Below are 16,174 nucleotides of genomic sequence, written 5' to 3' on the forward strand. Positions count from 1 at the left end.
CCGACAGAATATGCATAAATAATCATCATTCTAGATTAATTTTGTGTATGAATTACTGAAACAAACTTGATATACTTTGATGATTTGCCTAGAATTGAAAATTCACTCTAGGTGTTTTTTCCTCCCAAGACCAGGAAGGACCTCTTTTATTAAAGTAAGGGAGACTAGTGAGCTTGGAAGGGGGGAGAGCCTTGGAAAGATGCTAGAGAGAAGGGAAAACTTTTAGGAAATTAACCTAAGGTTCTTGGAGATGAGGGAAGACCAGGAGGTAAGAGAACAAAATAGGAATAGAAGCTACAACCACTGAGTATTAAGCCTCCTTGTGGTTTCAGGTGGAGCTCTGGAGATTGGCTTTCTCCATTGTGCCAGTGAAAATCATTTGGGTGTTTTGCCACAGCTATCAAATCTTGCTTGCATTAGTATATTGTCACTCATATTATCTAAAAGAAGTATTTGTGAACCAGCTTAGGATTCAACTATATAGAATGAATGTTTTTATTTCTTTTTGTTATAAAGTTAAAATTCCATTAATGGGAAGTTGGTTATTTGAAAACAGGAATTGATGTTTTGGTGAATAATGCCAGTGCTATTAGTTTGACCAACACATTGGAAACACCTACAAAGAGAGTGGATTTGATGATGAATGTCAACACCAGAGGCACCTTTCTGACGTAAGTTACAGTGGTCGGGGAGAATCTTGCAGTGTGTTTTCAGAGAACTTGTTGTGAACAGACTTGAACCAGATTAGCAATACAGTTTAAAACCTAGTCAGTTGTTTTAAAGGCTTTAAAGTGCTCCAAGCCAGTAAATGATATTTTAAATAGTTTTATTCAGAGCTCCTTTCTCTGTGAATCTAATAAAGTCTGAAGTATAGCTCAAACATTTTCAAACATTTGCATGAATGCATGCCAACTCTTCTGAGTATTCAAATCAGCAGTAGTCTTTGCTTTCTCTGAAAAACACTGGTTATAGTTATGTAAATCACAGGAAGCTCATTATGAACCACATTTTTTTCTATTTTTATTAAGTTTTAAATTTTAATTCCAGTATAGTTAACATAATTGTTATATTAGTTTAATTGTCTATGAATCACATTTTTTTTAAAGATTTGATTTATTTATTTGACAGAGAGAGAGATCACAAGTAGGCAGATTGGCAGGCAGAGAGAGAGGGGGGAAGCAGGCTCCCCGCCAAGCAGAGAGCCCGATGCGGGACTCGATCCCAGGACACTGAGATCATGACCTGAGCTGAAGGCAGAGGCTTAACCCACTGAGCCACCCAGGCGCCCCTATGAATCAAATTTTAATGTAACAGAGGATTAAGGCTATCTTGGGAAATATCAGGGTGAATACAGGATACAGAATGAAACCAGATGTAGTTGTGATCTGTTCTGAATCGGTCAGACAATCCACTCTTGTTTGTCCATTTTTTATCTGTTGACCCTCAGGTTCTATCATTTTTTCTTTTTTTTTTTTAAGATTTTATTTATTTATTTGAGAGAGAGAGATCACAAGTAGGCAGAGAGGCAGGCAGAGAGAGAGGAAGGGAAGCAGGCTCCCTGCTGAGCAGAGAGCCCGACGCGGGACTCGATCCCAGGATCCCGAGATCATGACCCGAGCCGAAGGCAGTGGCTTAACCCACTGAGCCACCCAGGCACCCTCTATCATTTTTTCATGTGGACGTAAGGAAAGATCAGCATAGAACTTGTTTGTCCCCGCATGTATCTTACATGTACCTGCCTTACAGTTATATAAAATGGGTTAGGACTGATTAAGACCTTGGGCTTTGGAGTTAGACTCCTTTAAGTATGTGCTATCTCATGACTTTTTTCAAGTAACTTAACTTCTTGCAGATTCTTTTTCCTCATTTGTGAAATGGGGACAATGAAGTATGTCACAGGATTGGTTGTGAGGGTTAAATGTAAAATTTGTTGTTAATCTGGGACTTTACTCTTAGAGATATATTTTGTTGGGTCTGCAAAACTGGGCCCTGACAGAGTAAAACACTTTGTTTTTTTTTTTTTTTTTTAAGATTTTTATTTATTTATGACAGAGAGAGATCACAAGTAGGCAGAGAGGCAGGCAGAGAGAGAGGAGGAAGCAGACTCCCTGCTGAGCAGAGAGCCCGATGTGGGGCTCAATCCCAGGACCCTGAGATCATGACCCGAGCCGAAGGCAGCGGCCCAATCCACTGAGCCACCCAGGCGCCCCAAACACTTTGTTTTTATTAGCACCTTTATTAGCTCAGAATTTTATTAGCTGTGCATATGAAAAGATCAGATTTACACAAAATTCCAGATTTCTAGCTTTTCTTGAAGCATTGGAAAGTCTGGCCACAGCATACCCACATGGCAGCAGTTAGGCACTAAAGCAGAGTGGCTGGTGTGGACTGGCTCATTAGAGACATTAGCTTTAGCCTTTTGTTACGTTGCAGTGTGACTCCTAGAGACCTGAAACTGAGGACAGGCTAAAAAGTTACCCTTTTTATCTTGTGTGCTTGCCCTGCTGTTTTTCTCAAAGAGGGAAGTAAAATATTTCTCATACCCATGTGTCTCGTCTGAAGTGGGAAGATGAGACATATGCCAAGAGCGCCATATGTTCAAGTAAAATGAGTGAGAGCTTACTTCTTTGTAGACGTGGGGCATATTTCTATAAATTCAGTATGTAAAGTCTATCTCTGTTGAATGGAGATCACAGTGAATCCAACCATAGTAAGAACTATGGCAAACATACAGAAAAGATTGTGGTGAAAAACTTACATAGAAAAAGGACTAACACTTCAATAGGATTTGTGTTTATTTTCAAATAAAACCAGCAGCGCTGCTCTTTGATGCAGTCATGTGTTACATGAAGAAATTATCTGCGCCTCAAAACCTTTTACAGATGGTAACTTCGTGAAAGAATTTTGATTAAATACAAACATTCATTTAAACAAGCATTTAAAAATACAAACCTAAGCAGGAATACTGTTTCTCAGCATGTTGAATTAAGGCTTAAAAGGACATGATTTGTGAGAAATTAAATCATTCGTGACGGTTTCGATTGTAGATGATGAAGCCACGGATATAAACATTCTACTGACCAAGTTTTATTTACCTAAGGTGTCAGGAGAATTTTGACATGAAAAAAAAAAAAAACTTTTAGACTGGTACCCATGACACGAGCATGGAAATGACTTGTTAAGCATTGAGAGACATCTTAGGAGTTTGATATAGATTTGTCAAAATCGTAGTAACCATAATTGTAGACAGTGCTGTTGGCGATGGTCAGTGTCAACTTTAAGCTGTCATGAATGGTCAGTGTTAGCTTTAAACTTTAAACTAATGTAGAAATGGTTCACGGAACCATTTCTACATTAGTAGAAAATAATTTTGGTCATCGTATTGTTCATTGGGAATTGCTCTTGCTTTAAAAATTTAAAAATGGACTGTGTTACAAATTTTAAGAACTAAACACACTTCCATGGTTTGAACCACAGTTAACTGCTTTACTAGTGTGGACTAGAAACATGATCCTCTGCTATGTAACAAGATTATGTGGCTGTGTTGTATTGTTGAAGAGATTTTGTTTTTTTAGAAGATTTTATTTATTTGAGAGAGTGAGTGAGTGTGTGTGTGTATGTGTGTATGAGAGAGAGGGAGAGAGAGAGCATGAGCAGGGGGAGAGGGAGAAGCAGACTCCCCACTGATCAGGGAGCCTGAAGTGGGGCCTGAGCTGAAGGCAGACACTTAACCGAGTATCCCATCCAGGTGCCCCAAGATTTTGGTTTTAATTTAAAAGAAATCAGCTGTTTTTTGCCACCCCTGAGAGAATTCTCAACTCAATTTCCATACAAAGATTGGATCAAAGACTTAACTTTATCAGTCGACATTATGACTAACTAAACACAAATGTCTGATTCTCATTGCTCATTCCTTGTGAAATTATGTCTTTGGAAAACCCATTTGGCAAGGACAACCTGGCCCCTTTCCTATACCAGGATCATTTTCCAAAAATGAAACTGATGGCTTAAACTACATTCCTGCAGTTACATATTTGAAGGTTCAGTTTAAAGCAAAAAAACCCCTGATTTTCAAACTGTGAGAAAATGAACTAACTTTGTTCAGGTACATTTCTCAATGAATACTACGTGTGTAGTTTGAGAACTACTGATGGAACATATGAGCCATAGGGCACTAATGTAGTAAAAACTAAATATGAGTATATTGGAATAGCAGATCTACAAATGTCTCAGGAAGAGATACTCTAAAATAAAAAGCCTTTTTTAAAAGATTCTATTCATTGTTAAAAGTTCCTGCATTTAGGGACAGCTGTTACTTTATCTTGTTTTATTTATTTTATTTTTAAAAGTAGGTTCCATGCGGAATGTGGGACTTCATCTCACGACCCTGAGATCAAGAGTCGCATTCTCTACTGACCTAGCCAGCTAGGGGCCCCTGGAACAGCTATTTTTTAAATAATACTAAATATTTTTCCCAGTTAAAGGCATATTGCAATGCCAAATGAAAAGACCTGATGTTGCTCTTTGGATCAAGGACAAGGTGTCAGGTTTTTGGCCCTCTGTGAAAATTATAAGTTATGAAAGCGAAAATTGATAATGAAACATTTCCATTTTAATTTTTATTTTGTTTTTTATTTAGTGACACTTATTTATTCATGGAAGGAAAGCGTAGATTATTTTCTCAGGCAAGCCTGAGAAGCATCATCTGGGAGAGAGTGGGGGCAAGGGCCAAAGAGCTGACCTGTTTGGAGGTTTCAGCGAGGATCTAGAGCTCTTTCCTGATCCCTGGCACCCAGGGCCCTGTGGCAGAGATGAGATAGAAGGCAAACCCTTAATTTGCATTTTTAAGTTTTAAATATATAATCTCCAGTGTATAGGTGTTTGTATCATGTTAAATGCTTATAGAAATTGAATAATAAAGTTCAGTTGCATTTCTGAATAGTTAATTTTTTTCCCCTACACCCAGCTCACTTTATTTATTTATTTAAATGCCTATTGAGCTTGTGAGCCTAATTAAGTAAAATAATTCATGGAAGGGTAGTAAGTGCAGTGCCTAGCATGCAGTAGGTTTTCAGTAAGCTTAACTATTTTATTAAGCTGAAGATATTAGTGTCTAAGTGTGGTGCTAATTATCTTTAATACATAAGATCGAGCACGTTGCTCATAAAAATGCAGCTGATTTAGGATTAGTAATGGTGAGGTCCAGTCAGGCAAAGTGCAGATGGAAAGGTTTTGTCTAAAAGATCAAAGGAGAAGTTCATGTTTATAATGTAATTGAAATGAGCTCTTTCCTTGGATGTAAAATGTAGTCATGGTCTTATTGCCTGGAATAGATTTGGTTTTTCCTGTGGAGATTTTAGCTTCATTGGTTTAATGAATATCAGCTGTAATAGTGTTTTCCCCTCCCCAGCTCATTCCCATGAAAGTGAAGCACTTTTGGAAAGGAAAAGCAATGTGTATAAAACCTTTTAGTGATATTGATTATATTTGGTTTCTAGACCTGAAAAGACATTGCAAATGGTAATAAGAATGTTGTACATTAGTTAATAAAAAAAAACAAACAAGAATCAACTAGTTCAAAGTCCTAGAAATGACTGAATGTGAAATAAAACTAAAAGCTATATAATTTTAAGCTACACAATGTTATAGCTTAATAACACAGTGTAGCTTAATCATTAATAAATTTAAAATGTTGAACCTAAGTTTAAAAAAATAAATTACCTACCATTTTGAATAGTTTTTTAAAAAATATAAAAACTAAATATTCATCTCGAAGGTATACTGCATTGCATATTGGTGCAAACTAAATTTGGGAATGTATTGGGAGTTGTGTTATTAAATTACAGTTCCAGCATAGTAGGAATACCACACCTACTAAGATGAAATAAATCAGTATACATTATACTAATAATAGCAGTTGTTTATTTCATGTTTAACATATGTACTGTTCTAAGTATTTATTTATTTATTTTTCTTCTAAGTATTTAATATTTATCATCTCATTTTAATCCCTTGGTCATTCCTAGATGGTAGCAGGTATTACCAACACTTAAACAAATGAGAAAACTGAGAATTAGAATATATTTTGCCTGAGATCACTTGATGAAGGGGAAGAAGAAGGATTTGAACCCCACTCTGTCTGACCCGAGCACCATGTTCTTTACCATAGTACTGCCTGTGCTGGCTGGCAAGGACATTAACTTGCTGAAAACTATACACACATGTGCACACATGCGTGCACGCGCACGCACGTGTGTGTGTTGGTGGGAGGAGAATTGGAAGGATGTAGTTGAGGACAGCTTCAGTTGGAGTTAAGGCTAATGTGCCAAGGATTTATTTTCATCAAGCAGATCATTTTTTCAGACTATTAAGTAAAGTTTCAAAAAAGTGAAAATTACTGCTTTTCCTACCTTCATTTTAGGAAAGTAAACACAAACAAACAAAAGTAGCCTACAGATTGCTGACCAGGTTTAGTTGCTTTGTAGAAGTACTTTAAAATACAATCTTAGGGATGCCTGGGTGGCTCAGTTGGTTAAGCATCCAACTCTTGATTTTGGCTCAGGTCATGATCTCAGGCTTGGGAGACTGAGCGCCTGCATCAGGCTCTGTGCTCAGCCGGGAGTCTGCTTGAGATTCTTTCTCTCCCTCTCCCTCTGGCCCCTCTGCTTTTGTGCATGTTCTCTCAAATAAATGAAATCTTTAAAAATAAATATAATAATTTTGAGAAGTGGGGAGGTTGTTAGAAATCTATTAACTTGGTGTGTTTTCTTTTGCTTTCAGATCTAAAGCTTGTATTCCTTACTTGAAAAAGAGTAAAATTGCTCATATCCTCAATCTCAGCCCACCACTGAACCTAAATCCCATGTGGTTCAAACAGCACTGTGGTAGGTGGTAGGTTGAGGGGCTGGTTTGTTTGGTTAATTTGTTTTGCATTAAATCAGTGTTTCTGTGTTATAATCACAATTTTTACATAGCATTCAACATTAACTTTTCTATGCAGAATCAATAGTACTTTCGAAACTAGATTCTTAAACTTTTACCTGTAACTTAAACCACTGAAGTATAATTTACATTCAATAAAATGCACAGATCTTAATGGTTCAGTTTAAAGAGTTTTGACAAATGTATACACCTGTATAACCAATACCCAAATCCAGATACAGATTTCCATTGTTCCAGAAAGCTCCCTCACATCTCAGTGGGTGTGTTTTATTATATATAACTTATTCTTCAATAACGTTGGTTTGAAACTATGGAGTACTTTTCCTTTCACAGCAAACAAATAATTTGAGGTGAGTATGCATTAAATTACAATATTTATGTAGAGGTGCCTCCTTTAAAATAGTTACATCAGATACTTCTTCTTTGTACATAATTCACTAAAATTTAGACAGGTAATTAGAAAGCCACAGGGCAAAGCTGAAAAAAGAAGTTCTGTTTTAATTGACTAGGTTAAACAAATCTGCAACTTTTTGTTCTTGTTTTACTAGCAGTGTAGCCATAGAAAGTGGTTATTTATACTCACAGAGTTGTTTCTTAATTAAGCACTTTTCTTTGTGGTTTCTTTCAGCTTATACCATTGCTAAGTATGGTATGTCTATGTGTGTGCTTGGAATGGCAGAAGAATTTAAGGGTGAAATTGCAGTGAATGCATTATGGCCAAAAACAGGTATGTATTTAAAAAAAATCCAGATCGGAGTCTCATTTATTGTCCTTGACACTTTGAGATACATCTTGAGTAGGTAGGTTGAGGTGGGAAACAAACTTTTTTTTCTTTTTTCTCTTTTTTATTTTTTGAGAGAAAGGGAGAGTTAGCGCGCTGGAGGCATGAGTGTGGGGCAGAGGCAGTTGCGGGGCTGAGGAAGAGGGAGAGAGAGAGACTTGGGGCTTGATCTCATGATCCTGAGATCATGACCTGACCCCAAATCAAGAATCATACACTCAACCAGCTGCACCACCCAAGCGCTCCTGAATTCTCTTTTTAAAACTTAGAGGTTGGGGGAGGGCGAAATATGGAAGTAATTGAATTCTGAAGGGCTTATACAAGCTTGGGAAGATTGGGGAAGGGAAAGTATTCTAGTAAGTCTCATGTTGGGGCAGCCACAATACTAGATGGTAGTTTTTTAAAAAATTATATTTTCTCTTTGGTGCTAGGGTATAGAAGTGCTTCTGGATTTTAAATTTATAAACAACTACCTGCCTTTTTTATTTTTTATTTTAATTCCAGTATAGTTAACATTCATTGCTATATTAATTTCAGGTGTACAATGCAGTGACTAAACAATTCTCTACGTTACTCAGTGCTCATCAGGATAAGTGTACACTTAATGCCTTTCACCTATGCCTCCAACCACTTCCCCTTTAGTAACTCTTAGTTTGTTCTCTCTACTTAAGAGTCTGCTTCTTGGGCGCCTGCTTGGCTCAGTCTGTTAAGCGTCTACCTTTGTCTTGGGTGGTGATATCTGGGTCATGGGATGGAAATCAGCAGAGTGTCTGCCTCTGCCTCCCCTTCTCCCTCTGCCACTCCTCTTGCTTGTGCTCTCACTCTCATTCTCTGTCAAATAAGAGTCTGTTTCTTGGTTTGTCTCTTTTTTTCCTTCTGTTCATTTGTTTTGTTTCTTAAAATTCCACATATGAGTGAGATCATATGCTGTTTGTCTTTCTCTGACTTTATTTTGCTTAGCATTATACTCTCCAGCTCTATCCATATGTCTCAAATACTTTCTCCGCGGTTGGTTTATTCAAATCAGGATATAAAAAAGTTTCACACATTATATTTGTGTGATATGTTTTTCACTTATAGTCATTAACACTTTTAATTTTTTTTTTCCTTGCCGCTGATTTCTTGAAAAACCAGGTCATTTATAGAGTTTCCAACATTCTGGATTTTCCTGTTTCTCCCCATCGTGTCTTTTAACATGTTTCTTTATTGTCTAAAGGACCTTTATATTTTTTATTCCTATTCTTCCTTCTGGAATTATTTTGTTTATTCCTTTATTGCTTGACAAATACCTATTGGACAGTTATTATGTGGAGACATTGTGCAGGGCACTGTGGATACTTCTTTAGCCTTTTCAGCTAATGGATGATGAGGTTGGTAAGAGTTGGTCATGAAAACACATTTAATCCAGCGTTTTTGCAAAGTATTATAGCTCTGGGGTACTCTTGAACTGAATTGCTACAGACAACAGTGTAAAACTAACCAGAGTTCTAGCTTGGGGATATTTGAGGGTTATCTTATCTTTGTTCGCCTCTGCTGTCTGCTGGGTGAAGGGATTTTACCACTCCCAGCAGAAGTGAAAGGGCCAAGGACCCAAGGTATTGATGCCAGGGGATGGGGGGAACAGGGAGGCTGTGGGTGAGAATGTATGGAACATGGGGGCATATTGTTAATGTAACTTTCAGGAGAATTTAGCCGTTGCAGCCACCTTTGTAGTTACTATTCTTCTTCTAAGGGCTCCAAGGACCAGTTTTTTAAAATTCCTTTCGAATGCTATTTGACCGAGATTCCTTTCTTCCCTGGCCCACTGTGGGATCTGAACCATGTTTTACTGCTTCTTCATTTTCCCTTATGTTTCTGTAGTAGACACAGTTCCTTTAAGATTTTCTAGAGAATGATATTCTTTGCATTGGGGCAAAAGGTGAAAGTGAAAAAGTGCTTCTGTAGTGTTTTTCAAACTGCATGTCAAGATTCATTGGTGAGTCATGAAATCAATTTTGTGGATTGTGAAATTGAGTTAGAAGGTAGCAGTCAGAATTTCGTTGTTTTATTTCTAGTGGAATAAGGTAGAAAATATTAGGGGGCATTGCAGATTGTCAATATTGTTTCATATATAAAGGATAGATTTGTATTTGTGAGTATGTGTATAGGTAGGTATTATGTATTCTTAGTCATGTCAATAAAAAGTGTTACTGATTATGGATCACAGTTAAAAACTTTAAAAGCTCACAGTTTACTGTGTCTTCCCTTCTTCAGCTTTCTTTCCTTCTCATCCATTCTCAACCTCCTCCTCTCCCACTTCAGTCGTTGCTGCTGTTGGTAGATAGTGAAAGGAAGTTAGTCTGAAAGGGAGCTCTTCCAGATAACAAAGTCCTAACATAGTATTTTCCCTTTTTTGTACCTCTGTTATGTTACTTGTCATTTTCTATTCATTCATCTTCCAAACATTTTTATATGCCAGGCACAGTTCTCTGCACTATTTATTCATTGTGCATACACAGGTAATTTATTATGTGTCTAACCTGTGTACAGGGGATTAAGGGTACTAAGGTGAAGGGGATGCAGATCTTATCCTTCGAGTTTACTCTTTATTTATTTATTAAAATATTTTATTTATTTATTTGACAGACAGAGATCACAAGTAGGCAGAGAAGCAGGCAGAGAGAGAGAGAGCTGGAAGCACTCTCCCTGCTGGGCAGAGAGCCCTAGGCAGGGCTCCATCCCAGGACCCTGGGATCATGACCTGAGCTGAAGGCAGAGGCTTTAACCCACTGAGCCACCCAGTCGCCCCTAGATTGCGATTTTAAATAGAGTAGAAAGGTTTCGCCTTTTTGAGAAGATGACTTTTTTTTTTTTTTAAGATTTTACTTATTTTATTTGACAGAGAGAGATCACAAGTAGGCAGAGAGGCAGGCAGAGAGAGAGGAGGAAGCAGGCTTCCTGCGGAGCAGAGAGCCCGATGCGGGGCTCGAACCCACGACCCTGGGATCATGACCCGAGCCAAAGGCAGAGACTTTAACCCACCAAGCCACCCAGGCACCCCAAGAAGATGACTTTTGAGCATAGACTTGAAGGGGGTGCTGGAGTTACCCTCGGTGATGTGTTAGTCATAGGGAATCTGAGGGAAGCATTGAAGGCAGAGGGAGGCCAAGGGAAAGAGGTGAGCATGCTTGGCATGATCAAAGAGCAGGGAGAAGACCAATGTGGCTGGACTTAGGGGAGAAGAATAGAAAAGGAGATAATGCCCATAAGGAAATGGGGAGCAGATGTTATAGGTTCTTGCCAAAACTTGGGGTTTTATTCAGAGTGAAATGGGGAGCTTTTGCAGGGTTTTGTTTTGATTTTGTTTTAAATATTTTATTTATTTAGAAAGTGTGCACACCTATGCAGGAGCAGGTAGGGGCAGAAGTAGAGGGAAGAGAGAATCTCAAGAAAATTCCACTCACAGCAACGGAGCTGATGTGGGGCTGGATCTCACAATCCTGAGATCAATACCTGAGCCCAAATCAAGAATTGGATACTTAGGCGCGCCTGGGTGGCTCAGTTGTTAAGCATCTGCCTTCCCCTGGGGTCACTGGGATCGAGCCCTGCATCTGGCTCCCTGCTCAGCGGGAAACCTGCTTCTCCCTCTCCCATTCCCCCTGCTTGTGTTCCCTCTCTCACTATGTCTCTGTTTGTCAAATAAATAAAAAAATCTTAAAGAAAGAAAGAATTGAGTACTTAACCAACGGAGTCATCCAGGCACCCCTTTGACAAGGTTTTCAGCAGTGGAGGGACGTGATGGTACTTTATTTAAAGGATCTGTCTGGATGCTCTTAAGAATAGATTATTGTGGGGGGGGCACGTCGGGGACGGGTACCTGGCTGACTCAGTAGAGCACAAGACTCTCTTAATTTAATTTCAGGTGCTTTGAGTTCAAGACCCATCTTAGATGTGGAGCCTACTTAAAAAAAAAGATTTGGGGCGCCTGGGTGGCTCAGTGGGTTAAAGCCTCTGCCTTCGGCTCAGCTCATGATCCCAGGGTCCTGGGATCTAGCCCCGAATGGAGCCCCTCATCGCATCGGGCTTTCTGCCCAGCAGGGAGCCTACTTCCTCCTCTCTCTCTGCCTGCCTCTCTACCTACTTGTAATCTCTGTCAAATAAATAAATAAAATCTTTAAAAAAAAAAAAGATTTGTTTTTTGTTGTTTTTTTTTAAACCCTTGTGTTAGGGGCTGACTTTAAGAAGATCCCATTGGGGAGCTGCTCTGCTATGTTTGAAACTCCCGGGACCCACAAATCAGGTAGTCTAGGAACTGTTGAGCACCAGGTTCCCTAGGAATGTGTGGGTGAGGAGGCGGACTCTTTTTGGCCATGCCCATTTCCCCCAGGAGGAGAGACTCTCTGCACTGGACCTTGGTCCCCACTGGGTTGGAGAGGAAGGGGCCGGTATAAATTCTTGAGGGTCAAAGGGAGAAACAGGAAATTGATGAGGTTGGAAACTGTTGCAGTTACCTAGACAGTATATCTTGGTAGCTGTGACCGGAGTGATAGCAGTAAAAGCAGTGGAGAGTGGTCAGATTCTGCTGTATTTTGAAAGTGGAACCAATAAATAGGGAAAGCTGCAGAAGGGGCAGGCTAGGGAGCAGGGTTAGGAATTTATTTGGAGGCATTGTGTTTGTGCATCCAAGTAGATATGGTCAGTAGACAGTTGGATTTGCAAGTATGGGTGTCAGGAGAGAGGTCCGGGCTGGAGATAGAAATTTGTGGGTTATCAACATGTAAATGGTATATAGGAAGAGAAAGGACTATTGGCCATTATGACATTCAGAGATTTGGAAGAAGAAGAAAAACTAATTGGGAGAAAAAGCAGAACTATATAGCAGAGTAAGGTAGGAAGAAAATTGGAGTATGATACCCTGAAAGCCACTTGAAGAACATGTTTCAAGGAAGAAGGGGAGTGATTCATTGTGTCAGATGTTGCTGGTAGTTCTTATAAAATGGGGACTGACCCCTGGATTTAGTAGTCTCTACATCTCCTTCATGTTACTTACAACATTTGTAATTGAGCTATTTATTTTATAACTTGGTTAATGTCTTTCTTGCTAGAATGAAAGTTTCTTAAAGGTAGAGATAGTATCTGCTTTGTTCATTTTATTGTAGTCCTTGTAGACATTCAGTAAATATTTGATGAATTAATGAGTGCACAGTATGATTACCTTCTGCCCACCTCCAACATAGACATTCTGAACAGAACATTGCATGACCATGAACGTGGAGGACACCACCAGGATTGACGAGAGAAATCAGTTCACCTCCATCATCTTTGCTGTAGCTTTGAGATGTTCATTTTAGAAGTTTTACTAGACATCTTGGAACCATTGGTATTATTTGGGGCCTAGACTTGATGGCACAGTAAACTGAATTTACAGTCCTGTTCCTTGTAATACATGACATGATGAGTTATATACAGGATACTTTTGAAAGAGATCAGGAGGACTGTGTAGTTCTGGTTAGAGGTCAGGAAAGGAGGCTTTCTAATAAAAATTAACAATTCCAGTAGGATCTCAAGGGGATTTTGGAATTAGCAAGAAGAAGAATTGGACAAGGTATTCCTGGCAGAGGGAACAACGAAGACTGTGGGATAGGAAAAAATACCGTGTGTTTGGTGGAACTGTCAAGGAATTTGATAATGGTGTTTATATGATAAATTATGGGCTTTTTATTTCCCACTGAACTTGAAGAATTGGGTGGAATGTTGGGTAGGTGTGAAGTTGTTGTGGGGATGACTAAGCCCTAGATCTTGACTGCCAAGTTTAGGAGCTTGAATTTTAACTTGTATTCAGTACAGAGCCACTTCAGAATTTTAGAAGCAGGAGAGCAGAGGGAAAATAGGAACAGTGGAGTGATAGGGTTGCCGATGAGGTTTAAGAAGTTTAATTTGGCATCTGAATGTAGGATGACTTGTGAGATCATGGAGAGAGAGGCAGGAGCGCTTGCTAGGATACTGCATTATTCATGACTAAGGCAAAATGGATTTCAGAGTGTGCCCAGGCTCCTGGCTGTTTATGAGGCTTCTATTTAAAAAAAAATGTTTTTTCTTTTCTTTTTTTTTTAAATATTTTATTTATTTATTTGACAGACAGAGATCACAAGCAGGCAGAGAAGCAGGCAGAGAGAGAGGAGGAAGCAGGTTCCCTGCTGAGCAGAGAGCCCAATGCGGGGCTCGATTCCAGGACCCTGGGATCATGACCCGAGCCAAAGGCAGAGGTTTTAACCCACTGAGCCACCCAGGCGCCCCCAAAAAACATATTTTTTCATCCTAGACTGTATAGAGCAGCTCTTTATGCTTGCTGGAACCAGAAGTAATCTCCCAACTGACAGGTGCTAAAGAGGTGAGACAGGCTTTCTTTCCAGAGGAGGAGTCAAAGGCAATGCTGATGTTTTAAGTCTGATATGTACTCTATATGTTTATGTGAAAGGACATCTGTGTTTCTGTTTTTGTTTTTGTTTTTAAGATTTTACTTACTTGAGGAGAGAGAGAGAGAGCATGGGGAGGGGGCAGAGGAAGGAGGGAGCCTGAGCAGGGAGCCTGGCATAGGGGGCTCCATCCCAGGATTCTGAGATCATGACCTGAGCTGAAGGCAGATGCTTAACCAACTGGGCCACCCCTCTTAGGTTGATTTTAAGGCTCTTCTTATTGTGTGTTTTGTGCAGCCTGCAATCAGGAGAATCATTTGGAAGCTATTAGATACTTCTCCATTTTTTCCTTATAAATGCTTAAGTTTTAGGGTCACCTTTAGGATTCTTATGATCCAAGGCAGATCAGGTTTCATTAAAATTTTTGCTTTTTTTTCTTCTTCAGAAATCATCGGTGAGTTTTCATTTGATGTATCCTATTGTGAACCTGCTTCTTTTGTTGTCAGTTTTATACCCTATTAGGGTAGCCTATGACATTGCAAAACCTTTGTTGAAAATAACTCTGACTTAGTTCCTGATTTTGAGCATCTTTGCCTTCTTTGTATCATCTGTAGAAAGATTAATAAAGTAAAGATAGGTTGTTTGGGGAAATCGCTCTTTGTTCTTTGGTTGTATGTATGTGTCTGTACATAGGAACACACACAGCACATGTATACATCCATGACATATTCTTAATTTGGAGTTTCTAAAAATTCTTTTACCATTCATATAGTCTATATGAGACTAAAGTGTGTGCATACGCATATAGTTTTAAGATGCACTGTATTGAAATTTTTTTTAAAGTTTATTTTGAGTAATCTCTACACCCAGCATGGGGCTCAAACTCATGACCTGGAGATGAAGAGTCGCATGCCTTCCTGACTGAGCCATCCAGGCATCCCTATAATGAAATATTTTTAGAAAAATTCTATAGTTGGGGTGCCTGGGTGGCTCAGTCGGTTAAGTGTCTGGCTTGGGTCCTAATGGTCCTGAGATCAGGCCCCGTGTTGGGGTCTGCACTGGGCATGGAGCTTGCTTGAAATTCTCTCTGTCCCTCTCCCTTGGCCCCTCCCCACCACCTCTGTGCATGCAGGTGCTCTCTCAAAAAGTAAAAGAAAAATTCTACAGTTTATGGGAGTGAGATAACTGAACTCTAAGAATGTTGGTTACCAAAGTATGATCCTTTAGTTTCATTAAGATCCTGGCTCTGAAGTCAAGCTGTGTTTGAATGCTAGCTCCTGTAACCTTGGACAAGTTATTTAACCCCTTTGTGCATTGAGTGCTCTATTCTTTAAAATGGGAATAATAGGTACCTACTTCATAGAATTCATTCAGATAACTTATGTAAAGTATGTAGCAGCATACTCAGCATAGGGCGCACTTGATAAATATTAGCTGCTCTTTTTGATTTTATTTAATTTTATTTTTTTTCAAGTTTTATTTCTTTATTTGACAGATAGAGATCACAAGTAGGCAGAGAGGCAGGCAGAGAGAAGAGAGAGGAGGAAGAAACAGGCTCCCCGCTGAGCAGAGAGCCCAATGCGGGGCTCGATCCCAGGACCCTGGGATCATGACCTGAGCTGAAGGCAGAGGCTTTAACCCACTGAGACACCCAGGCGCCACTTATTTATTTATTTATTTTTAAAAATAAGATTCTATTTATTTATTTGAGAGAGAATGAGAGAGAGCCAGCATGAGAGGGGTAAGGTCAGAGGGAGAAACAGACCCCCTGTTATGCAGGGAGCTGGATGCAGGACTCGGTCATAGGAATTCAGGATCATGACCTGAACTGAAGGCAGTCGCTCAACGAACTGAGCCACTCAGGTGCCCAGCTGCCATTTTTTATTAATAAGGTATCACATCAAGAGCAAAACCAGGTCTCTTAAACTATTGGTTAAGCAAAAATTTTCTTCGTGGTAAACGAACTATAGTTATAAGGTAGGGATATATTTTCTGACTCAGTGCTTTCAGGAAATTGCCCAAGTTAATTGTGCTGCCTTTGAAGTAGGGTTTTATG

The 16,174-nt window shown here is 39.3% G+C and overlaps 1 protein-coding gene across 2 annotated transcripts in view; it reads left to right on the forward strand.

Moving 5' to 3' along the window:
- Positions 1 to 16,174, forward strand: part of HSDL2 (hydroxysteroid dehydrogenase like 2) — a 58,758-nt gene that overhangs the window by 15,212 nt on the left and 27,372 nt on the right. For both annotated transcript variants that reach the window (XM_047700040.1, XM_047700041.1), the window contains 3 exons: positions 557 to 671; positions 6,781 to 6,884; positions 7,571 to 7,669. In XM_047700040.1, coding sequence (XP_047555996.1) covers positions 557 to 671; positions 6,781 to 6,884; positions 7,571 to 7,669 — 318 coding nt within the window. The remainder of the gene's footprint in view (positions 1 to 556; positions 672 to 6,780; positions 6,885 to 7,570; positions 7,670 to 16,174) is intronic.

The sequence above is a fragment of the Lutra lutra genome, chromosome 13, assembly GCF_902655055.1.
Source record: "Lutra lutra chromosome 13, mLutLut1.2, whole genome shotgun sequence".
Taxonomy (NCBI): Eukaryota; Metazoa; Chordata; class Mammalia; order Carnivora; family Mustelidae; genus Lutra; species Lutra lutra.